The sequence below is a fragment of the Phyllostomus discolor genome, chromosome X, assembly GCF_004126475.2.
Source record: "Phyllostomus discolor isolate MPI-MPIP mPhyDis1 chromosome X, mPhyDis1.pri.v3, whole genome shotgun sequence".
Taxonomy (NCBI): domain Eukaryota; kingdom Metazoa; phylum Chordata; class Mammalia; order Chiroptera; family Phyllostomidae; genus Phyllostomus; species Phyllostomus discolor.
This window is the reverse complement of record NC_050198.1, coordinates 74,593,684-74,619,557: the sequence shown is the minus strand read 5'-3', so window position 1 is coordinate 74,619,557 and position 25,874 is coordinate 74,593,684. Positions and strand designations below refer to the sequence as shown.

Below are 25,874 nucleotides of genomic sequence, written 5' to 3'. Positions count from 1 at the left end.
TTGTTTTTCTAGTCCCGGCATCTAGCAAATATTAGCTGCTTTAAAATACATGTTTGAATTAGTAGCCTGCAGTAGATACTACGGAAGAAGATAAGGGCTATGAGTCAGCCTCGGAATGGCACTTTTCTTGTTGTAATGGGAAGCGAGGGCATCTGTGAAGGGACCCACGGGTCTGGGCGACTTCGTTTGCCACAGGGCCTCGGGCTTCCGCGGGGTGGAGAAGACCGTGGGGCGGGAAATCAAAAGGCGAATTCGCAGTTCCCGGCATGCCTAGTGGGCGGCGCTTCACTTTGACCTCTCGCTCTCAAGCTACACATCCGGGCTTCTGCTACTAGTGAGGGGAAGATGGCGGCCGCAACGGTGTTGGTTCCCGTAGAGTGGATAAAGAACTGGGAGAAATCGGGGAGAGGCGAATTGTGAGTGTCGGGACTGGAGGCGGGCGCACCGCCAGGCCGGGCCTTGATGTCAGCCGCGCTCTCACACATTGGGGGAGATTGGGGGTGGGGGGGAGAGGTGTGCCCCCTCCCCCATCCGGGCGGCGGGTGTGGATGTTTGGCTAGGAGTTTCTAACTGAGGTGAGGTGCTGTGCTAAGCAGCGCGGACCGCCTTCCTTCTCTGGCTTCGCTGAAATCTCCTTAGCTCGCCGTACCCTGCTTGTTAGCAGAACTCCCGTTTCGCCCCTTGTGGGTACCCGAGCTCCTACTCGGTCTTTTTTTTTTTTTGTCCCCCTCTTCGCTTCAGCTCACTTGGTTTCTTTCTCTTTACGGGCCCGCGTCGGGGGGTTTCGGACTTTCCGTCTCTCTCTTGTCCCATCTCTTCACTCTGCACCCGTTCGACTCCGCAGTTTGGAGCCTGGCGCCTCCTCTGCCCGAGGAGGGCGAACCATCCTGGACTCCCTCCCTTCCTCTCTGTCCGCCGCCGCGAAGCCCGGGGCGTCGCGAAGAGCCCATGTTGGCACCTCACGTCTTCCCGGGGAGCGGTCTTTCGGACTGTCCCGGCCTTGCACCGCGCCACAGGCCGTGAGAGAAGTGTAGTAAGCATTGCTGCTTTCCTGAAGACCTACCAGCATTTCTTTGCTCCGTCTTTTCACCTTAGGAGCCATTTCGGGTTGGACTCAACTTTCGTCAAATGTTTCCTAAACCCCATTTTGTCCTGGGACTGCAACTAATTTTGGCAACTCTCCAAGGTTCTCGAGTACCCAGAATAACGCGTTTCCTTTAGTCATAAAACTTTTTTTTTTCACTAATACATAACAGTAATTTGCCATACCCGCAGTTTCCTAGCCCAAAATTTCAGCGCTGTCTCGGAAGAAAAAATTGTGTAAGTAGCAAAACAAACCCTAGCTACTAAAAAACAAATAATTTATTTCTAATTTTCTTCTTTGAATCGCTTTATTAGCTAAGGCTCAATTCTGTATGAGTTAACTCTTTAGCCAATTTTACCGTCGTTGCCCTCTCCACTTCCCCGTAGTGGTCAGTTTACGGTTGCTGGTGCAGTGTACGGTGGGAACTTTGTTACTTAGAAGGAAACGCGGGGAAGGCGTGCGCAGGTAATGTTGCCTGCCTATATGGCCTTCCCAACTGCACTCTCACTGCTTTACTTAGTCTTAACTGTGAGCTCTAGATTGGATTGCCTGAGTAAGCGCCAGTCTTAGCCACTTAACTAGCTGAGTGACCTTGGATAAGTTCCTTAACCACTTTGACAGTTTCCTCTTGAGTAAATTGGGAATAAGTACTCAAAGGATTGTTGTGAAGACTAAATATTGCCTGTAAAGTACTTGGCTTATTATAAGTGCTCAAGTGATAACTATTATAAGTAATATTACAGTCTTTAGATACTTAAACTTACTGTGCAGCTCTTGCACTTTGGTTAGCAATTAATTGGTCCCTGACTCTTACCTGTACTCTTAATGAATTGAGAGACCCTTGAAGAGTGGGGACTGTGTCTCAAATTTATTTTGGTTCAATTGTCCTGCCCCCCCCCCTCCAGACTTTCTAGCATATGCTTAGAATTCTCATTGGCTTATTAACTGACAAGGAAATCAGTTTGGTGAATATTCATTTTTAACTGTTTGGAATATTTTCCAAATCCTTGTACTACTAGTTAACAAACAGCTATTAGGTCCCTTGTGTGCAGGGAAGGCAGGATGGGAAGTTACCAAACCATCATTTTCATCTGCATTAGATTAGGATAAATCAGTTCATTGTTTACTTTTAAAGTCCAACTTAGTTATTTAGGGGTTGTCATCTTTGTAAATTGCTCAACTTCCTCCTTCCAGCTAACTGTTTTTGACAGTTTTACTATTGTGACTCCCACCGTGGAATGACTGGTTTTAGGGCTGGGAGGTGAAATTCTGCTTGGCTTCTGACTGGCAGGCAGCCTTTGGAGAAAAACAAAGTGATGTAGTCCAAATGGAGTTTTGGATTCACTTTATGTATATTTACATGATGCATGCTACCTGTCATAGTTCCTGTGTTTGAAGAGCTGCTTCAAAACTGTTACATGTAATATACTTATTCCATGGCTTTTGGAATGTAGTTTGAATTAGAGTAGATCCAAATTGATATGGTCAGTTTTATAATTGTATTCTGTTATATAAAGAGAGTTTAAACTTGCTAGTCGTGTGACACAATGAAATCTTTTAATCAAACACATCACCATTCAGTACTTAGTCTTCTTTTATTCGATACTTTGTTGCATATAGTTTAAACTTGGATTTTTTCTATCTTGCTAAAGATGGATGTGTTAGCAGTTTCATTTTATTAGAACAAATGGTGTTGTAATTCATTATAAAACATCACCTCCTTTGTCTGAAAACAGCCTCTTAAAAATAAACCAGCAACTGGAAATATTAAAAACCAAGGTAAGCTTTTCTGTGCTGATAGCACTCTAGCAAATCTCTTGAACATTCCTAAAACCCACGTGGCTTTCTGTAAGAAGTGTGGCCACCATCAACCCAACAATGTAACAAAGTACCAGAAGGACAAGGACACTGTGTGCTCAGGGAAAGCAGCTATGACAGGAAGTAGAGTGGCTATGTTGGGCAGACTAAGAAGATTTTTCTGCAAAAAGGCTAGAACTACAAAGAAGATTGTGCCGAGGCTTGATGCACTGAGCCCAACTGAAGATCTAAGTGAATCCTGACTATTAAGAGACACAAGCATTTTGAACTGGGGGGAGATAAGAAGAGAAAGGGCCAAGCAGTCCAGTTCTAAGCTTCATATTTTGTTTTATTTTGTGACAATAAAATCTTGAGGATATGTTCTCTTCAGGAAACAAACCAACAAAAAACAGGTAATGTGCCACCAAATTATTAGTGAATCATATATAGATTTGGCTTTCAGAATATGACCACTATTTAAAATTATATCTTGGGTGGATTTTTCCTTCTTAGCAAGATGAATTAGCAGTTACCTTTAACTTAACTGAACGTTACCTTTTAAAAATGCATGATGCATTTCATGACATTCATTTCTTGTCTGTTACTTCTTACTAGTGTAAGTCTGTATTCTGGGAGTTGTAGTAACTTTAGCATCATAGTGTTAAAGCAACATATGAGATACATGGGGCATTTTATATAACTTTAAGAGAGGATAATTCTTAATTGTGCCTCATGAAAAGCAACTGTCTATTAAGATGGAAAGTCTTCACTTTGAAGAATAAGTGTTTTTAGGTAATTAGGAGGAAACCCCCACCCCCTGTATTTTGCCATCACATATCTAGCTAACCTATTCTTTCCAGAGATATTGATTGTTTTAAATGGTACATTACAGAACTTTTAAAATGATTTCTTTGACAATATCAAAAGGACAAAGGAGGACTACTGAACCATAATAATTGTGTTCTTTCCAGTAACACATCTATTCTTACAAGTTCCACATTTTTTTGGAGTTAGTTTTTTAAAAAGATTTTTATTTGTTTATCTTTAGATAAAGAGAGGGGAAGGTAGGGAGAAAAAGAGAGAGAGAAACATCAATATGTGGTTGTATCTCTTACACCCCCCCCCCACTGGGAACCTGGCCCACAACCTAGGCACTTGCCCTGACTGGGAATTGAACCAGCAACCCTTTGGTTCACAGGCTGACACTCAACCCACTGAGCCACACCAGCTGGGGCACAAGTTTCACATCTTAATGCAAACTCTCAAATACTGCGACATATGCAAGATATGGATTTAATAGCTTTATTTTTTGGAATTAGAGTTTTAGTTTTTTTAATTTTTAAAAAAGGTTTTATTTATTTTTAGAGAGAGGGGAAGGGAGGGAGAAAGAGAGGCAAAGAAACATCAGAGTGTGGTTGACTCTCACATCCCCCCCACCCCCTGGGGACCTGGCCTGCAATCCAGGCATATATCCTGACTGGGAATCAAACCCATGACCCTTTGGTTTGCAGGCCAGCACTCAATCCACTGAGCCACACCAGCTGAAGTGTTTCCTTCTTTTTAACTTTACTTTTTATTATTGACACTATTACAGATGTCCTCATTTTCTCCCCCTTTGCCCACCTCCACCCAGCCCTGGTCCGCCTTTCCCTCAGGCCATCACTGCACTGTTGTCTGGGTCTCTGGGTTATGTATATAGGTTCTTTGGCTAATCCCTTTGACTTCTTTCATCCTGTTCCCCTCCCCCACCCCTATGACAGTTGTCAGTTTCTGTTTTCTATTTGTTTCTATTTTGTTCATTCGATTCCACATATAAATGAAATTATATGGTGTTTATCTTTGTCTGACTGGCTTATTTCACTTAGCATAATAATTTCCAGGTCCATCTATTCTGTCACAGAAGGTAGGAGTTCCTTTTTTATTTTTTAAAGATTTTATTTATTTATTTTTAGAGAGGGAAGGGAGGGAGAATGAGAGAGAGAAACATCAATGTGCGGTTGCTATGGGCCGTGGCCTGCAACCCAGGCATGTCCCCTGACTGGGAATCGAACCTGCGACACTTTGGTTCGCAGCCTGCACTCAATCCACTGAGCTATGCCAGCCAGGAAGAGTTCCTTTTTTTATGGCCAGTACTATTCCATTGTATAAATGAACCACAGCTTTTTTTTATCTGTCATTTACTGATGGACACTTGGGCTATTTCCAGATCTTGGCTAATGTTAATAACACTGCTATAAACATAGGGGTCCTTATATTCTTTCTAATTGGTGTTTCAGGATTCTTAGGATATAGTCCCAAAGTGGGATTGCTGGGTCAGAAGGCAGTTCCATTTTTAATTTTTCTGAGGAAACTCCATACTGCATTCCACAGAATGCAGGCTGTACCAGTCTGCATTGCCACCAACAGTGCACAAGGGTTCCCTTTTCTCCACAACCTCTCCAGCACTTGTTGTTTGTTGATTTATTAATAATGGCCATTCTGACAGATGTGGGGTGGTATCTAATTATGGTTTTAATTTTCATCTGACTAATTAATGAAGTTGACCATTTTTTTCATATGTTTCTGGGCCCTCTGTCCTCTTTGGAGAAGTATCTATTCAGGTCCTTTGCTCATTTTTAAATTGCATTGTCTTCCTGGTATTGAGTTGTGTAAGTTCTTTATATATTTTGGATATTAACCCCTTATCAGAGGTGTGATGCACAAATATGTTCTTCCATACAGTGGGTTCCCTTTTTATTTTTGTTGATGGTTTCTTTTGCTGTGCAGAAGCTTTTTTTTAGAGTTTTAGTTTCTTGATGATTTCATATTAGTATGGGACTTGCCATGGATAAGCTAATAAACTTGTGTACTGGTAGATCCAATGGAGAAAATGTTTTTAATAGAAAGCATTAATATAGTGAGCTGAGTATTTCATTGTGTCATAAGCAATCTTAATGTAGGATTTATGTTCTAAGCTCTTAATCTGTAGGTATTAGCCTCATGTCAATGCTTAGTCAGATTTTGAAATACTTGCATTTGTTGACTACCATCTACTTATCTGTTTGGACTTAATTCTTTAAAAAATTTACATATCTTAGAATTTTTAGGTCTTATTGGTAGTTACAATAAAGTTTTAAAATTTAATTGCAAAATGTTTTTGTTACCATTCTTTTTATTCTGCTGCTAAATGCTTCTACACATTCAGAACATACATTTGGATGTTCACTAGATGTTGTTTGATCTGAATTCTTTGGAGGGAAATAGGAGGGGGTTGGTCATGGCAAATAGAAATTTCTAATGCTAAGAAATTGCAGTCTTTGCTAATTGAATCTTTTTTTCTGTATTATTTTTGTATGTTTTTTTTTCTTTTTTCTTAAAGGGTGCCCTAAATTCAGCTGAAACTTTATCTGAAACATTTCCTTCGTGTCTTAGTTTTCATTTGGCATTTATTTTCTCATTTCGACTTGTATTCGCAAGTTATAAGTCTTGGTCCATTTTCTTGGTAAGAGAAAGGCATTCTTCAGGAATTGTAGCAATATCATTCTTTTTAGGCTACTGCTTTCTTTGTTAGAAAAATTATTCTACAATACTTAAATATTAAGGTAGAGTGAGAGCTATTAATGTACTTGTGTGCAGGAACTGTTGTCTTTTTAAAACATTTCCTGTTCCCTTTCCTCCTCAAGTGCATGCTTTCATTTTCATAAATGTATATTTCAAGTTAAAACTACATGTCCCATTATTCATTTTTTGTGGGTTATGTCTCTTCTAACAATGATAATAGAAGTAGCACTTAATCAAATTCGCTTTTTTTGTTGTTTTATTTTTAAGAATTAAAGTACAGATTGACATTAGTTTCCTGTGAGAAATCAACTTCAGATGTTGATTTTAATCAAGTAGTTCAGTCTTGTGCTGTTTGCTCTTTTACTACAAAATGGGAATAACTAAGGTGGTAAGCTAAGTACTCATGTTAAGAAGTAGTCACAAAATACTTGTGTCCTTGATAGAATTTCAGACATTTTATTCAGTTTGTTTCACAGACCTTTGACAAGAAGTAGATTCTGTCTTTGTTCTCAGGAACCTGAGACACCATCTCTACAAGAGCACCAAACTGTTTTAAAAGTGGGAAAAAATGGTAAAATCAATTATTTAGAGTTTATTAAGGGACTGAAATAATTATTTGAATGTGGACTGAGACAGAATATTTATTTTTAAAGTCACATTAAAATGGGCAACCGTTGGAGAAAGTTTGTTTTTTCCCTTAATCATTTAGAATAGAGTACTAAAGCTGTTTTCAATAGGTATAGTAAGATATGCAGCATGCAGAAACAATTGTTTCTTTAAAGATACTTCATGATCTTCTGTTAGTGGATTACTTAGGGAGAAGAGCACAAACCTACTGATTGGGGGAAATTTCTTTGTGATTGTTTTTGGTTTCCTTCTACAATGAAGGAAGAACTGTTTTGTACTAGGGAAATAAAAATTTCTGTTATGCAAGTGAATTCCCCCTCAGTGATTTCTTACATAATTTGAGCAACTATTTTTTTTTAGGTTTTATTTATTTATTTTTAGAGAGAGGGGAAGGGAGGGGAAAGAAAGGGAGAAAAATATCAATGTGCAAGAGAAGTATCGATTGGTCACTTCTCACACACCTCCAGCTGGGGGCCTGGCCACAACCCAGGCATGTGCCCTGACTGGGAATCGAACTGGTGACCTTCTGGTTCATAGGCTGGCACTCAGTCCACTGAACCATACCATCCAGGGGTTGAGCAAATATTTGAGATGCTAATTAATAGTTCATGTTGATATTACCTTCTGTATCCTGATGAATATGTTTCTGGCCTTGTGACTAATAAGATGGCATTATATTTCAATTATGTCTTAAAATTATGTAACAATGATTATACTGTTAGATTAGGTGGGATATGGACATTTCCCCCTCCTCACTGGAAGAATTATCACAAAAGATATATGCATTAAGCTCATTAAAACAAACAGAAAGTGAAGCTACTGAAAATGAATAAGCACAAACATTCACCATAAGGACTAGTTGGCTTTGCTTTTTCGTAATCTGGGCACAAGATGAGTTACTTGATTCCATTACATTCTTCTGTCAAAGGCAGGTTTGCTGCTACTATATTCTAAAGGAAATTGAAGCTATGCAGACAGTGAGAACTACAAGGGGGAATTTTTCTAATACTTTATAGCAAATATTGAAGCAGTCTTCGTATACTTATATATTTACTCTTGACAAAAGACTTAGGTTGCAGACATTTTTAGGTTCTATTCTCTGATACTAATCTAAAACAGATGTTATTTCTATGTTGCCTATTGGAAGGAAGATTGATTTTGTTTCCTATTCTAGATAAGCTTGTGGTAGATTTAATGTATTGAGAAATGAGAAGCTTAACCACTGTTCTCAACACATTGGAAATCCCTGTCTAGCTCTCCAGGGAAGTAGTTGAAAGTACTTGGAGTCAAACTGAAATCAGTTTATTTTATCATTTCTAAGGTGTTCTCTGAAAAAAATTTTAAATAGGAGTTGGTTAAAAATGAAACTTAATTAGATTTTCAAATTATGCAGATTTAATGTAGCAATTATTCTCCATTGGCAAGGCCTTTTTATTCTTTGGTTTTGAAAATAATTTTGTGAGACCTACAAGTGAATTATTGACCAGGAAAAGTTGGCTTTGACTTTTAACAACCTTGTTACTGCTTATCCTGATGATGGAGTATTGAAATACTCAAAAGACACAGAGAGGTGGGCTTTAAGGGCATGGATAATCTGCAAAGTATATAATCTCTGGATGATTGTAATGTGGCATCATATTTCAACTTAGGTGTGATATATAAGCATATTCTATAAATTTTAAAATGACTTGTTTTATTGGCTAAAAAAAGATTGCTAGATGTAAAAGAGTAAGAAATAACTGTGTTTGTTGGTTTTCTTTTGTTGTTAGAGTCTTGTACAATTGTAATAAGAATATTTCTTTTCCTAAATTGTGAAATTAAAAAAAAATACAGAAAAGTGCATAAAACCTAAATGTAAAACTTGAATCTCTAAGATGCACACCTGCATGTAACTTATACCCAGGTTGAGACAATATAACCTTCCCTGCTGATTGTACCCCCATTTACTTCCCCGAGGTAGCCATTGTGATGATGTGGTCTTCTCTTCCTTGTTTTTATTTACACTTTTACTACCCAATAAGTTTAAGTTTTTCTTGGACTACACATAAATGGGATCATAGAGGCCATATTCTGTTGTATCTGACTGCTTTTGCTCAACATTATGTCTTTAAGATCCATTCATATTTTTGTATGTATTTGTGGTTCATTGATTTTCCTAGTTACAAGATGATCCATTGTGTAATCATACTATAATTTGTTGATCTCTAATGCTATTGATGAACAAATTTGTTTTCGGTTTTTAGCTGTTACCAACACTGCTAATAGAAACATTCTTATATAAGTATCTTGGTGTATACAAGCATATGTTTTGTGGGATATATATTAATACTTCAGTGTAGAATTGCTGGGTTCTTGATCGTGATTATACTTAGCTCTATTAGATACTGCCAAATTATTTCAAACTATACTCCTACCAGTAGTATATGAGTGTTCACCTTCACATCTAATATTGTCAGACTTAAAAATTTGTCAGTATGATATGTACTAATGGTATTTTGTTGGGGGTTATATTTTCATGAGCATCTTTTTATGTTATTGGTCATTTAGATTTCTTATTTCTTGTGAAAGTCCTCTGTATCTTTTCCCCAATTTTCTATTGGATTGTTTCCATGTCTTTCATTGATTTGTGGGAGTTCCTGTTTGTTGAAAAAATTTATTTATTTTCAGAGGGGAAGGGGGGAAAAAGAGAGGGAGAGAAACATCAGTGTGAGAGAGAAACATCGATTGGTTGTGCCCTGATGAAGGACTGAATCTGCAATGTAGGCATGTACCCTGACTGGAAATTGCTCCACTGATCTTTTACTTTGCCAGATGATGCTCAACCAACTGAGCCATATTGGTCAGAGCTATAGGAGTTATTTATATACTTTGTATTTGCACCTTTTGTGGGTTACACTATATGTGTGGCAAATACCTTTTTATTCTTTGGCTTCCACTCTTATAATGATGACTTTTAATGAACAGAAGTCATGCTCCTTAATGTAGTCAAGTTTATCAGTCTTTTCCTTTATGATTGGTACTTTTGTTTTTAAGTAGTCTTTCCCCAATTCAAGGTTAATGAAATTATCCTCCTTTGATGTTTTTGTAGATGTATTATTTTGCTTTTCATTAAAAAAATCTTCACCCTCAGTTATCTGGACTTCCTGGAAATCTGTTTCCTTTGACAGATTGGGGAAGTTCTCCATTTTTTTAAATATATTTTATTGATTATGCTATTACAGTTGTCCCATTTCCGCCCTTCACTCCCCTCCACCCTGTACACTCTCTCCCACCCACTTCCCCCCTTTTAGTTCATGTCCATGTGTCATACTTATGAGTTCTTCAGCTTCTACATTTCTCATACTATTCTTACCCTCCCCTTGTCTATTTCCTACCTACAATCTATGCTACTTATTTTCTGTACCTTTCCCCCCCCCTCCTCGTCCCACTCCCCTGTTCTTAACCCTCCATGTGATCTCCATTTCTGTGGTTCTGTTCCTGTTCTAGTTGTTTGCTTAGTTTCTTTTGGTTTTGCTTTAGGTGTGGTTGTTAATATTTGTGAGTTTGCTGTCCTTTTACTATACATTTTTTTAAAATCTTTTCTTAGATAAGTCCCTTTAACATTTCATAAAATAAGGGCTTGGTGATGATGAACTCCTTTAACTTGACCTTATCTGAGAAGCACTTTATCTGCCCTTGCATTCTAAATGAAAGCTTTGCTGGATAGAGTAATCTGGGATATAGGTCCTTGTCTTTCATGACTTGGAATACTTCTTTCCAGCCCCTTCTTGTCTGTAAGGTCTCTTTTGAGAAATCAGCTGACAGTCTGATGGAAACTCCTTTGTAGGTGACTGTCCCCTTATCTCTTGCTGCTTCTAGGATTCTCTCTTTCATTTTTACCTTGACTAATGTAATTATGATGTGCCTTGTTGTGTTTCTTCTTGGGTCCAACTTCTTTGGGACACTTCTGAGCTTCCTGGACTTCCTGGAAGTCTATTTCCTTTGCCAGAATGGGGAAGTTCTCCTTTATTATTTGTTCAAATACATGTTCAATCTGTTGCTCTACCTCTTCCCCTTCTGGTACCCCTATAATTTGGATGTTGGAACGTTTAAAGATGTCCTGGAGGTTCCTAAGCTTCTCCTCATTCTTTTGAATTCTTATTTCTCCATTCTTTCCTGTTTGGTTGTTTCTTTCTTCCTTCTGGTCCACTCTATTGTTTTGAGTCCCAGTTTCCTTCCCATCACTATTGGTTTCCTGTGCATTTTCCTTCATTTCTTTTATGGTAACCTGCATTTTTTCATCTAATTTGTGACCAAAATCAACCAATTCTATGAGCTTCCTGATCACCAGTGTTTTGAACTGTGTGTCTGATAGATTGGCTATCTCTTGGTCACTCAAAAGGATGAGTTCTGGGGAACTGATTTGTTCTTCTGTTCGAGCCTTTTTTTTTTTTTTTGGTCTGGTCGCCCCTGTTATGTTGAGGGGTGGAGCTTTAGGTATTCACCAGGGCGGGGCACCCCAGTCGCTAGATTGTGATGTTGTACGTGAGGGCAGGGTTGAGAGGGAACAATGGTGGTAGCTCCGTTCTCCGTGGGACCTCAGGCCCTTCCCTGGGATCCTGGGTTGCGTGCTCTGCCCTGCTCCACAGTCGCTGCCTCACTGGGTCTTCCAGCTGCCGCTTGCGTACTCAGAGTCCACCTGCTGCGGTCTTGCGCACCCCAGATGCCTTATGAGCTCCCGGTTGCCTTAAGTGACCAGTTCTCCCTGTTCTCCTCGCGCCATGACTGGTGCCCAGCTGCTTGTCTCTGCCCCTCCTACCGGTCTGGATAAATGGGTCTATTTCAACTTCTTGGCTGTCTGACTTCCATTCAGATAAATTTTCTGTCAGTTCTGGGTATTATTCTGCCTCTAAATTGTTGTTGTTCCAATCTTGGTTGTGTGTGGAGGTACGGTGCGTCCACCTATGCCTCCATCTTGCCGGAAGTCTCTGTTTCTTCAAATAAGTTTTGAATTTCTTGCTCTTCCTCTTCTCTTTCTGGTACTCCTACAATTTGGATTTTGGAACGTTTAAAGTTGTCCCAGAGGTTCCAAAGCCTCTCCTCATTTTTTTGAATTCTTGTTTCTTCATTCTGTTCTTGTCGAATGTGTATTTCTTCCTTCTCGTCCACACTGTTGATTTCAGTCCCAGTTTCCTTCCTGTCACTGTTGGTTCCCTTTGCATTTTCCTTTGTTCCACTTTTCATAGCCTTCACTTTTTCCTGTATTTTGTGGCCGTACTCAACTAATTCCTTGAGAATCCTGATTACTTCCAGGAAGTCCAGGAAGCTCAGAGAGTCCCAAAGAAGTTGGACCCAAGGAAGCACACATTGAGGAACATCATAATTACACTAACCATGATTAAAGAGAAGGAAAGAATCTTAAAAGTAGCAAGAGAAGAGAAGACAGTTACCTACAAAGGAGTTCCCATAAGACTATCAGCTGATTTCTCAAAAGAAACATTACAGGCAAGAAGGACTGGAAAGAAGTATTCTAAGCCATGAAAGGCAAGGACCATTACTCTATCCAGCAAAGCTATCATTTAGAATGAAAGAGCAGATAAAGTGCTCCTCAGATAAGGTCAAGTTAAAGGAGTTCATCATCACCAAGCCCTTATTATATGAAATGTTAAAGGGACTTATCTAGGAAAAAGAAGATCAAAATATGAACAGTAACATGACAATAAACTGAACTATCAACAACTGAACCTTAAAAAATAACAAAGGTGAACTAAGTGAACAACTAGAACAGGAACAGAACCACAGAAATGGAGATCACATGGAGGGTTATCATATAGGAGTGGGAGGGGAGAGAGAGGGGGGAAAAGGTACAGGGAATAAGTAGCATAAATGGTAGGTACAAAATAGTCAGGGGAGGTTAAGAATAATATATGAAATGGACAAGCCAAAGAACTTATATGTATGACCCATAGACATGAACTGTGGGGTGGGTGTGGGTAAGGGGATTGCAGGGCGGAGGAGAATAAAGGGAAAATAGGACAACTGTAATAGCATAATCAGTAAAATGTATTTAAAAGAAAAATAAATCCTCACCTGAGGATATGTTTATTGATTTTACAGAGAGAGGAAGGGAGGGAGGGAGGGAGGGAGGCAGGCAGGCAGGCAGGCAGGAGGGAGTGGTTGGGGAGAGAGAGACATCGATGTTAGAAAGAAATATCGATTGGTTGCCTCCTGTACACTCCCTGACTAGAGATTGAACCCTCAGCCTAAATATGTGCCCTTACTGGGGATTGGACCCACAACCTTTTGGTGCATGGAGCAACGCTCCAGCCAACTCAGCAACCTGGCCAGGGCTTGCTTTTCATTTTTAAGTTTTGCCTAACCAGAGTTGATTTTTACATATGCTGTGAAGTAGGGGTTGCAATATATTGTTGTATGATGTATAATGGAGAAAACCCAGCCTCACAGAGGAAAGTAGTTGGCTAAAGGAACATTTTAATAGCCTTTTCAGATAATTATAGATATTCTTTGATATCATATCAAAATTTATCAGGTGGTAGTGTCTGGATGATTTGTTTCAATGCAAAGTCCAAAACCACATTAGTGATCTTTTGTGATTTGTTAAATTAAAATCCATTTGTTTCTCTTTTATACTTGGAATCTTTTCCCCATGCATTATTTTGCAACATTGTGCTTTGTCCGTTGGAAAACATTGGTTTCACTAAAGGATGCAGCTCTTCTAAATATTGATACAGTGCATTGTTAATATCAGAAAACACATTCTTTAGTATCACTGCACTATCAGGAATCTATGAATTGGGAAGTAGTTAAGTACATGGTGGCACATACAATGTTTTCCAAATTCTAATTTTTAAAATTATATTTTATTTATGCTATTACAGTTGTCTCAGTTTTTTCCTTTGTCCCCCTACACCCATCCCCCTACACCCATCCCCCTAACTCCCACAGGCAATCCCCAAACCATTGTCTATTGTCTGTAGGTCATAGCATATTTGTTCTTTGGCTACTCTATTCCCTATGCTGTGCTTTACATCCCCATGGCTGTTCTGTAACTCCCTATTTGTACTTCTTTTTTTTTTTTTAAAGATTTTATTTATTTATTTTTAGAGAGGGAAGGGAGGGAGAAATAGAGAGAGAAACATCAATGTGTGGTTGCTGGGGGCCGTGGCCTGCAACCAACCGGGCATGTGCCCTGACTGGGAATTGAACCTGTGATGCTTTGGTTTGCAGCCCGTGCTCAATCCACTGAGCTACGCCAGCCAGATCCTATTTGTACTTCTTAATCCCCTCATCTCTACGCGTTCCCCCACACTCTGCTTGCATGTGGAAGCCATCAAAACTCTCTGTGTATCCATGATTCTGTCTCTTTTTCTTGTTTGCTTATTTTGCTTTTTAGATTCAGTTTTTTGATAGATATGTATTTTTGCCACTTTATTCATAGTTTTCATTTTGTTTCTATTAAATAAATCCCTTTAACATTTCATATAATAATGGTTTGGTGATTATGAACTCCTTTGGCTTTTTCTTGTCTGGGAAGCTCTTGATCTGCCATTCGATTCTAAATGATAGCTTTGCTGGGTAGAGTAATCTTGGCTATAGGTCCCTGCTTTTCATGACTTTGAATATTTCTTGCCAGTCCCATTTAACATGCAAAGTTTCTTTTGAGAAATCAGCTGACAGTCTTATGGGAACTTCCCTGTAGGTAATTAACTTTTTTTTTTCTCTTGCTGCTTTTAAAATTCTTTATCTTTAACGTTTGGCATTTTAATTATGATGTGTCTTGGCCATCTTGTTTGTGACCCAGTACTTCCTGGACTTGCATGTCTATTTCCTTCACCAAATTAGGGAAGTTTTCTTTCATTAGTTTTCAAATAGATTTTCAATTTCTTGCTCTTCCTCTTCTCCTTCTGGCACCTGTATGATGGGAATGTTAGACCTCTTGATGTTGTCCCAGAGGCTGCTTATACTATCCTGGTTTTCTTCTGGATTCTTTTTTCTTGTTCTAGTTAGTTGTTTTTTCTTCTTTATATTCCAAATCATGATTTCATTCTTGGCTTCATTCACTCTATAGTTGTTTCCTTGTAAATTGTTCTTTATTTTAATTAGCATATCCTTCATTTCTGACTGGATCTTTTTTATGCTGCTGAGGTCCTCACTAAGTTCCTTTGAGCATCCTTATAACCAGTGTTTTGAACTCTGCATCTTAGAGATTGCTGATCTCCATTTTGTTTAGTTCTTTTTCTGGAATTTTGATCTGTTCTTTAATTTGGACCGTGTTTCTTTGTGTCCTCATTTTGGCAGCCTCCCTTTGTTTCTATGTGTTAGATAGAGCTACTTTGATTCTATGTGTTGGTAGTGTGGCCTAATGTAGTAGGTGTCCTATAGGGTCCAGTGGCACAGCCTCTCCTATCACTTCCACCTTCCATGGAGGATCAGCTGTGCAGGGGAAGGGTGGTGGTGCTCCAATGTGGTCTGTTTTTTACATTTGCTTCATAAATTACTTTACTCCCAGTTTTTATGGACTGGCTTAGTGCAGGAAGAGGCCTTTACCAATCATCCTGGTTGTAGACTCTGGGGGATTCATATGTAGAGTCATATGTAGAATCTGTACATTTTTTCTACATATGTCCTCCGGTCTTAAGAGTATTGATTCCAAATTGGAGGGATTTTCCAGTTTCTTTCAGAAGTGTGTACTTTTTTATCCTCTGGTGTCCAGCTGTTGTACCATAGGTCTTATGAAGCAGCAACACATCACTCAACACTTTGTTGTTATCAGTGGCCCCCCAGGCGGCTAGAGTGTGCCAGGTACCATGAGCACTGTAAGTCAGGATAGATTGAAACCAGTCTCTCAGACAGTCCCCACAAGAGCTGGACTGTTGGACACATGCTCTAGTCCTCTCTTTCTCCCCTGAGGGAGAGGTTGTTGAGCTGTATTAGTCTCTGTTTGCTGGGTCTCTGGATCTGCAGCTTGCCACTCAGTTCTTTGTTTTCAGCAAGTTATTTAGGCACCTAGAGTATGTCAGGACTTGTATCCAGGAAGAAACTAGTCCCTCAGGCAGCCTCCTCCACCAGTCAGAACGTTAGATGTACTGTTCAGTCTTCTCTTTTCCTCCCCATGGAGAATTTGGGAGCTAGAAGTTCCCTTCCAGTTGTGTGTTTCTGTGCCAGGAGGAGGGACTATGGTGAATGGGCAAATTTTCCTACCTGCTTTTATGAAGCTGGTTTACTATTCACCTGGGATGTAGAAGCCTCTTAGTTTGTTTCTGAATTTATCATAAAGGGAATTGGTATGTGCTTTGTTGAATTGTTTCCATGGGAGGAAGGAAAGGCCCAGGGCTTCCTATTCTCCCTTCTTGCTGATGTCACTCCCATTGAGCACATTCTTGAGTGAAACTGGCTTTTGTTTGTGGAGGGTCATGAAAAATAAAACAGTTTGGTGACATCTTACATGAGACTGGCTCTATTCTTTCCTTTGATTTCTTGATCATGAAGAATCAATGAGGCAGTTTGGTGTTTCTGCCTTGATGCATGCTAAGGTGCCAGCAGTCTTATCTTCCTTTGCTTTTGAACATGCAAACGTTAGTGTAGCAAAAAAAGGAAAATGAAATCTTAGTATTATCACAAGTATAGTTCTGACCTTGCAGAACTCCAGACAGTGTCTTGGGGATCAAGAGTTTGTGAACTGTTGAACCGCTGCTTTATCAGATTATAACAGTTCCTTTCTATTCCTATTTTCTAAGAGTTTTTTTTTAAAGGTTTTATTTATTTATTTTTAGAGAGGGGAAGGGAGGGAGAAAGAGAAGCAGAGAAGAGTCAATCAGTTTGTTGCCTATCACACACCCCCAGCTGGAAACCTGGCCCACAGTCAGGCATGTTCCCTGACTGGTAATTGAACCAGCGACCTTTTTGGGTCACAGGCTGATGCGCAGTCCACTGAGCCATACCAGCCAGGGCACATGGCTGGTCTTTAAAAAAAATATTAATGGATGTTGAATATTGTCAGATGTTTTTTATGCATCTGTTGAACAATAGTGTTATTTTAAAAAGTCACATATGGTGAGTTAATTTGAACCACTTTGCGTATTTGGGATAAACCCACACTAGTTTTGCTATATTTTAATATTTTCCATTTATATATATGTCAACTGCTGGCCAATCTTGTTTCTTCTGTAACCCCACCATTTTTCTCCATTCTGTTGAAGTAAATATCATATGATACATAAATATTTCAGCATCTATCTCTGAAAAAGTCTTTATGAAGCATTCCAGTAGACTCTTAAATGTTAATTTTTAAAATATTTGTTTGAAACTGGATTCAAATAAGGATCCATACATTGTGATTGATATACCTCTTAAGCACTTTTTACTCTGAGGATCCCCCACTATCTTTTATTTTTCCTAGCAATATACTTGCTGAAGAGACTAGGTCATTGTCCTATAGAGTTTCCGACAGTCTGAATTTAGGTCAGGGCTTTTTATTTTTTAAGACTACGTCATAGGTGTGTGGTATATTCTTTTATTAGAATCAGGAAAGCACATCAAGTCTGATTGTCTCTGGTGTCTCTTGTGATGTGAATAGCCATCGAAGATGCCTAGGTCTTTTAATTTATTAGGAATCTTAAAATGGTAATGTTGTAATTCTATCATTCCTTCATTATTTATTAGCTGAAATACTTAAGTACAGAGACATTTCTTATTGACTGTTGGTTCATATATGAAGGCAGAAGACGTGCTTGATTTTTTATTATGTTTTACTAGTTTTCAAAATAATGAATTGATTCACTAATATCCTCCAGTTCTGACCAATTGGGGTTTTTAGATTTGTTCTATTCTTATTATAAACTGGTGGATTTAATCATCTGATAAATTTTCAAATATTTTTATTTGATACAATTTGCTTGATAAGGATCATCTTTAAAGTTTGAAATTAATGTAGACTATTTCTGTTTTTTTCTAGTTTGCATTTATGTCGGATCCTCAGTGAAAATAAAAGCCATGATAGTTCGACTTACAGAGGTAAGAGTTTCAAAAGTATAATAGCTATTATTTTTGGCTTGGTCAGTATTAATAAATATCCCACTTTTCATCAAGTTGTTATGAATGAAAACAAAAGGTATAGGATAGTTGACATTATTTAAAACTTTTATATGAATATATTACAGTTAAGATTAAAAGTATAGTTATGGTAAGACTCTACATCTTGTATAAGGGTTTTTTTCTTTTGTATATGGATGTTTTTGACCTGCATAATAGTCATGTTATTGCTTGGCTTTTATAATTATGACATGGTGTATTTAGCCAAATTTCAGCAGTCACTAGCTGTATGAAAAATTACATAGACTAGTTATCAGTCCGTCATAAACAGAAGAAAAAAAACTAGAGTGGCAGGAAAAATGATTGTGATCTTATTTACATGAGGAAATTTCCAGTAACTGAGGTTCAGTGTTTTTACTAAAGCTGGTTGTGTTTAGGTGGTATCTGGGGATCTTGTTAATGGCAGTTGTCATGGAAAACCTTAAAAGCAAAGGAGTTGTTTACTGCATATCACAAATATGGTTTATTAAGTAAAATGTTATGGGATTAAACAGATTAAAAATTTCTAGTTACTTTAATTTTGAAGGATGTTGCTATATATAACATTCATTAATTTAAAATTAGGCATATGGATTTAGAAAGGAGGGTTAAAACCAAAAGCAATTGTGTCTAGTAAGTATCAAGTATTTTCTTACATAGCTTTCATTGAGGTTGAACCCATACTGTTTTTTTCAATCTGGGAACAATTATTTATAACGAATATGTTATTTTAACTCCCAAATTATAAAATTCACTGCATTTACTTAAATTACGTCTTCACAAATAAAAGATTAAGAACAGAATGATTTTCTATAGATAAGTTTGCTTTGCTTTATCAAAAATTATATATTTCTTAATATGAGATTACATGCTTTTTAAAGAAAATTAGACTTTTTTTTTAAAGATTTTATTTATTTATTTTTAGAGAGGGAAGGAAGGGGGATAGAGAGAGAGAGAAATGTCAATGTGCGGTTGCTGGGGGTTATGGCCTGCAACCCAGGCATGTACCCTGGCTGGGAATCGAACCTGGGACACTTTGGTTCCCAGCCCGTGCTTAATCCACTGAGCTATGCCAGCCAGGCGAAAATTTGGCTTTTTGAGTGGAAAGCATTTTTTAACAAATGAATGAGCCTTTTTTTTTCTTTCATTTTGGTTAAGATCTGTTTCAAGACTTAACATTTCTAGCCCGAGTCCCCATAGTTATTTTCCAATTCATTCTGTCTATAAAATTGTATGACTATTCATAAAGATTAAAAAAAAATTCATTAAGATTTCTGAGGTTGACACAGTGCCTTCTTTTTCTTAAACATTTTTAAAATTATTGTTCAAGTGGTTTTCTGCCCTTTTTCCCTCCCCCTCCCCCTTCTTTTTTGAATTAGTTAACTGCCAGAAGTGTAAAAAAGTAAAAAAAAAAAAAAAAAAAAAGACTTCTTTCTAAAAGCACTTGGGTGCTTAATTTTTTTTCTACCCCATGTTTAAAACAAGTTTTTAACTTCTTGGTTAACTTTGATATCGTTTGCAATTGAAACGTAAGTAGGTAACAGAAAGAATTCTTAGAAAAACTATTAATAGCATAACAGGCTTATTCCTCTTTTAGTTTTAAATGGGGGCTGTGTGGATCATTAATAACTACCAGATATTGTTACTTTATATGGCTGTTCTGATTCCTGTATGGAACCAAAAATAATTATGGACATGGCCTCATTGTCTGAATTTGTTGGTGGTCTCTTTTACTAGCTGTTGCCTACTTCCTCAACACATACACTCTTTGTCTGCTATCTCTAACAATCAAGCTTTGGTTTGAGTCCCCCATTTGGTATCTATGCAGGAAACTAAATGTCATTTCTTCGGAATTTCCTTTGTTCTATTTAAGGGGATCTAGTTTTAAGTAGTGTTCCCTCTGCTCTTTCCCTTTTCTGTCCCTCCCCTTGAATTGATTTCATTTCAGACAGGCAGTTTCCCTTGCACACACTATGTTACCTTTTTATTTTTGTAATTCCTTCCCCCCATTAAAATAACATTGTGATGGTGGATTATAAACATGAGTACTGTAGTCCTAGTGATAATCGACATAACCAAGAACTGGTGTCTTCAATGTTCAAATGCCACAATGAATTTCTAGGAATCTTTAGAAGTCCCTTTTACTTGTGGCTATTCTTAAAACTGCTTTTTCTGAAATGTTAGCATTAAGATAAAATATTTATTTTTTGTGTATAATTATATGGGTTATAAGTTTCTCTCCCATTGTAAATATAAAGTTTTTCAATTTTAGTATAGATTTTACAGGATTTTTGTGGGGCTAGCCTGGTAGTCTTAAGGCACCACTTATTGCTTCTATAGATAAAATACAATGGGATTTCCTAACCACTTAAATGGGCATTTAAATAACTTGTGAATTGGGGACTGTTTTTTGCTACTTTTGGATTACATTGTGATTGTTTTTATGTCACCTAGCATCAGCAAAATGACCTGGGTTATTTGTTCTCTATTTTAATCTTCTGTGATTAAGATTAGAACTCCCCCAGCACCATGAGCCCATATTATGGGAATTTAGTTTATGCACAGCTGTTTTGTCCTTTCAAGAGTGATTGCTTTAAAAAATTAGTTATCTACAAAACTTGAAATGAATATTGTTTCTTGTAAAAGCATTTTATTAATAGAAAGTGAAAACATGAAATTAACCCCATATTCCTACCATACTAACAAATATAAATTTTCCTTTGCATTTTAGCTGTTAATATAGTTGATTATAAGCATAATGAAGCCATATTTGTGGAGATGGTAAAATATATAATAAACAAGTAAATATATTTAGTAAGAACTAAATATATTTAAATTAGTCTTCAAAAGGAATTGGGATAATCTGGCTATATATATTTCTTTAGCGAGTAACTTAATGGGCAGATTTATTTCATTGCAAAATACTATTTTCATTGTTCAGAGGGATATTGATAAAAGCTTTGATTTCTGTTATATTCCTTTTTTGTGACTAGTAGTCAAACCAAGGCAGACGATATTTTTTAATTTTTTAAAAAATATTTATTTATTTTTAGACAGCGGGGAAGGGAGGGAGAAAGAGAGGAAGAGAAACATCAATGTGTGGTTGCCTCTTGCATGCCCTGCCATGGCCCACAACCCAGGCATGTGCCCTGACTGGAAATTGAACCAGTGATCCTTTGGTTTACAGGTCGGTGCTCAATCCACTGAGCCACACCAGCCAGAGCAGAGTTTAAAATACTTGATTTTTTACTTGCAGTTTTGTCTTGAAAGATTTTTGAGTCCCTTCAAAAGGAGATTATAAATTGACTTTATTTTGTATTAATTCTTTTTAGAGCTACTTGTTTCCCTACTTTAAATGAGAGGAAGGATATAAAGTTTTTAATGTATGGAACTGAAGAAAAAGATGGCTGGAAGGAGGAGGCATTCACCTGACCATTAATCTCCCCCCAAAAAATAATCCTTCTCTAGGAAAGGGGGTTATGCTAATTAATAGTGAATGAGACTGCTTGTGGTTGACAGTTCTCATAGAACTGCTGTTTTATGAATATATTTACGTATGCAGTTTTTTTTTTTTAGTTTGAATTCTGATGGAAATAGAGGAGAAAACGATTTAGGTTTGGGGAGAAATTTCTCTGACAGTAGGATATGGATAAAACCTGATTTTATATTTACTGCTGTTGTTTACCTGTTGTCAGTGTAGTCTTGAGATTGACTTGACTATAAATGATATATTTAGGAAATCTATGAAATCTGCTGGTGAGAGGAATGGTTAATTTAGATTATATCCACTTCCTGGAGTTCTGTGCAGTAAATGAAAATAATTTTGGAGGCTTTGGTAGCATGAAAAAATGCTTTTAAAAGTATGGGGATATCAGAATACCAAATGGTGAGTACTGTGAATGCATCTATGTAAAATATATAGACAGAGAGAAAAAGATTGGAAGGTGTAATGCTCAAGCAGTAATTACATTTTAGTAGTGGAGCCAAGGTTAACTTTTTTGTATTCTTTTGGTATTGTCCTTTTGTGAAAATAAAAGGAAAAAATTTGCTAAAGTAAAACATTAGAAGTATGCTTATTATCATCATCATTGATGTTTATGATAAACTGAGAAGTAGGGAATATATAGATCTTACTCAGAGGGTCTGCCTTTCATGTTTGAGAGACTGTGTCCTTACCTCTTTCTTTTATGTTCAACAGATTTCCAGCAAGCTCTCTATGAATTATCATACCATGTGATTAAAGGAAATCTAAAGCATGAACAAGCATCTAATGTTTTTAATGACATTAGTGTAAGTGTATATATGTATGTTCTTTAATTTAATAATTGTTACCTATTTCTTTCCCTTTGATTCAAATATCCCTAAAGCGTATAACTTGCATTTCATTTTGTTCACAATGAAATGTTTAAGATAATATTGGCAAGTCATTGTTTCTAGACAAAGATATTTTAATTTTTTTGTCTGGTTGTGAGTAAGCTGGGAGAGCAAAAAAAAAGCATGCTTGTAATGAAATCAAGATATAGTTAATTTAAAATGTTACTATAAAAATACTTTGGCTAGAATATTGAAAGATGAGCTCTGAAATTGTAAAGGTGTTAATAGTGTTTATTTTAAACCAGTAAAGTTTGATTTTTTACAGTGGTGTATTATTCTATTAGGCTGGATCTTAAACTTGTATAAATAAAATTATATGCCCAATTGAGAACACCTTTCATAATAAGCATGATTGAGGTGGGACCTGGAGCTTTTTAATTTAGTACAAATTTCCCCTGTGTTGCTTTAAGCTTTTGTAGCCTGTTTTTGTTATGGTAGGTAATCGCCTTTGTATGATTTTTTATGCTTTCCTGGGGATAGTCTTAGAGAACTTTTATGTCTAGTTGTTGTGATTTCCCCCCTCATATTGAGATGTATTTGAACAGTAAGACTTTAATATGAGTTTCTCTTTTATCCCTAAACTGTCTGTATCTACAGATAACAGCAGCATTAGCTATGCTAGAGTAGTCTATTTCTTACACAATTAATATTCCATCTTTGAAAACTCCTCTTGCTCTATTATTTCTGATTTTCAAGTAGCTTTAGTACTTTCATTCAAGTCGACATAGCCAAAGTTCTTAGCCTTTAAGAAACTAGAGACTAAAGTCTGCTCTGTAATTAAGGTTATTTCATTCTGTAAGTTGGGCATCAATGTGGGGTTTAGTGTGGTTATGGAATCTGATCCTGATACTTTATTGAAAATGAATAGTCCAAAATAATATGTATTTGGTTCTCACCTCCTTTCCTTTGAATATTTAGTGATACATATATATACGTTTGTAGCTGGATTGTCTTTGTCATGGCTTTCTCATAGTCCCATATAGCCTCACTGTCCCATAACTCAGCCACAGAAGCATATCTTGCATATCTCTTACAGATGCCCATTTGTTCTTTAGAATTAAATTTCTTTCCTTTAGTCTCTGAAAATAGGTTAATTTTAGGGTTGCTATAGTGGCAGCAAACTAATTGCAATAATTGAACTGTGATCCTTACTAATGAAAAATGGCTCTAAAATTGGGCATGGGAGTGGGAAGTGCTGAAGTTTTCATGCAGAAATGAGGGGAGCATTTTGAGTCAGTTTCTCCAGATGCTACAGACATCATCAATGCATAAGGAAGATAAAGATAGATTTTTGGTAATTATTTTCATCTTCAGAGAATCTTGAGTTATAGAACAATAGCTTGTAATTGTTTTTATCTTTTTTAGATTTCTGTTCTGCCGCCACTATGATTTTTGCATATATGAGTGTTGGCTTAGGCACAAGCAAAGCATTTAAAGTTTTTGATGAAAAATTACTATTTTAACAGTCTTTAGGTAGATGTGAGGTCCTCTAAATTTCACTGGTTTCTAACATGGAACTTCAATGGAAAAATATTACTCGTTTGTGTGCCTTAATATCTCCTGAGGTGCTTGTTTAGGTTTCTGTTTTTCTTTTTTTTTAAATCAAGTTATTTCATGGTAGACATTTAAATATTTTTCCCAACAGTTGTCTCCCATTTTTTATTTTCTCTATATTATGAAACTTGAAGAGTTCTTTGTAAATGTAGTGGTATTGGGGTTTTGTTAGTTTTTAAATTTTACTGAAGAGTGTTATGCTGAAGTTATAATACTTGCTGGTGTGTTATTGTATTTACTATGAATAATTATGTTTTTAAAATTAGGAATTTCGTGAGGATCTGCCCTCTATTCTTGCTGATGTGTTCTGCATATTAGGTAGGTATTAAGCTTTTATTTTACCTGTAACAAGTGCTGTTTGGTAAGCTAATGTACTGTGTTGCATTGTTTCCTTTCAACCTAAGAATTTTACAAATGTACAAAAGTTTATTCAGATCTACACTGTATTTTTTTTATTTTATAGAGAATATAATATAGTAAGTCAAATGTGAGTATAATCACTTTATAAACTAATTTTACATAGTTTTAGTTTATAATTCAAATAGTTCGAGTTTTTTAGAATGTATCTTTATATAAAATTCAACTAAGGGATTTCAAATAAATAAGCCAAGTTTTCTGAAGTTAGTCTGAATTATTCTGATTTTAGTATAATTAATCTTATTCAGTGAATGTCAGAATCTCAAACTTAGGACACTCGAGATATTTACTTTGCTATTGTACTCTTGATTCTTAATTTTAGAAAGAGCAGGAAGAATGAAATAATCGAAATTACTTTTGTTCCGAAGATGAGGAAGCAGCTTTGGAAATAGCAACTTCTCTGTTTGTCCAGAGTAAATAAGAATTCATGCAAGATAAAAAGGATTATTGCTTTTTTTCAAATTATAAGAGAAAAGTTACAGAGGTAGTAGAAGTGAGCCAACTGGGCAGTATAGGCTCAGGGAACAAGTTACATAAGCAAAAGAAAGGCCTTTGTAGCTTAGTAGAGGGAAAGGCCAAAATAATGCACCTGAGGGAAAGAAGAGGGGGAAGGGAAAGGCGTGGGGCTATTTCTGGCCCTGGCCCTGGCCAGGTGGGTCAGTTGGTTGGAGCGTCATCTCATGCACCAAAAAGGTTTGCGGGTTTGATCTCCGGTTAGGACACACCTAGGCTGTGGGCTCAATCCCTGGTCAGGGCTGATACAGGGGCGGCCAATCGATGTTTTTCTCTTACACCCATGTTTCTGTTTCTTGCTTTCCTTTCCTGTCTCTCTAAAATCAATAAACTTATTCTCGGGTGAGGATTAAAAAAAGAGGAACATTTCTTTTTAAAAAAGTAGCATTTTTCCATGGGAAGCATGGATTAAAAAAATAATGCATATTGCAAATTTATTTTTCTAATTCTAGATCTCAATTAAAATAACTGAGCACAGTTTTCTCCCTCAGTCTTAGGCTTTCTATACTTTGATGTAATAGCAAACATTACGAGACATTATAGTATTCACTTTAGAATAAGACTTAACCTCTGTAGGCCCTGGCCTGGTAGCTCAGTTGGTTAGAGCATCATCCTGGTATGGCAAGGTTGAGGGTTTGATCCTGGTCATGGAACATATGAGAATCAACCAATGAATGTATTAAGTGGAACAACAAATTGATGTTTCTCTTTCTTTCTCTCCTCCCCCTTTCTATCTCTGAAATCAATAAAAAATAAAATAAGACTTAACCTCTCTGAAATTTGAAATTCAGCTGGCAACAAGAGTTTATAATGAGGGGCTGTGACCTGTATGAGACAACAGTGAACATGAATGCCCTTCAGCTACATGCATCCACATGAATAAATCTAAAAGAATAAT

General features: G+C 37.0%; 1 protein-coding gene across 9 annotated transcripts in view; it reads left to right on the top strand.

Moving 5' to 3' along the window:
• The first annotated feature begins 300 nt into the window (after nt 1–300).
• The window catches only part of THOC2 (THO complex 2), a 115,697-nt gene continuing 90,123 nt past the window's right edge, over nt 301–25,874 (top strand). For all 9 annotated transcript variants that reach the window (XM_036016513.1, XM_036016510.1, XM_036016515.1 and 6 more), the window contains exons 1-4: nt 301–416; nt 18,003–18,061; nt 22,317–22,408; nt 24,313–24,364. In XM_036016513.1, the coding sequence (XP_035872406.1) occupies nt 346–416; nt 18,003–18,061; nt 22,317–22,408; nt 24,313–24,364 (274 nt within the window). In that variant the 5' untranslated portion in view covers nt 301–345. The remainder of the gene's footprint in view (nt 417–18,002; nt 18,062–22,316; nt 22,409–24,312; nt 24,365–25,874) is intronic.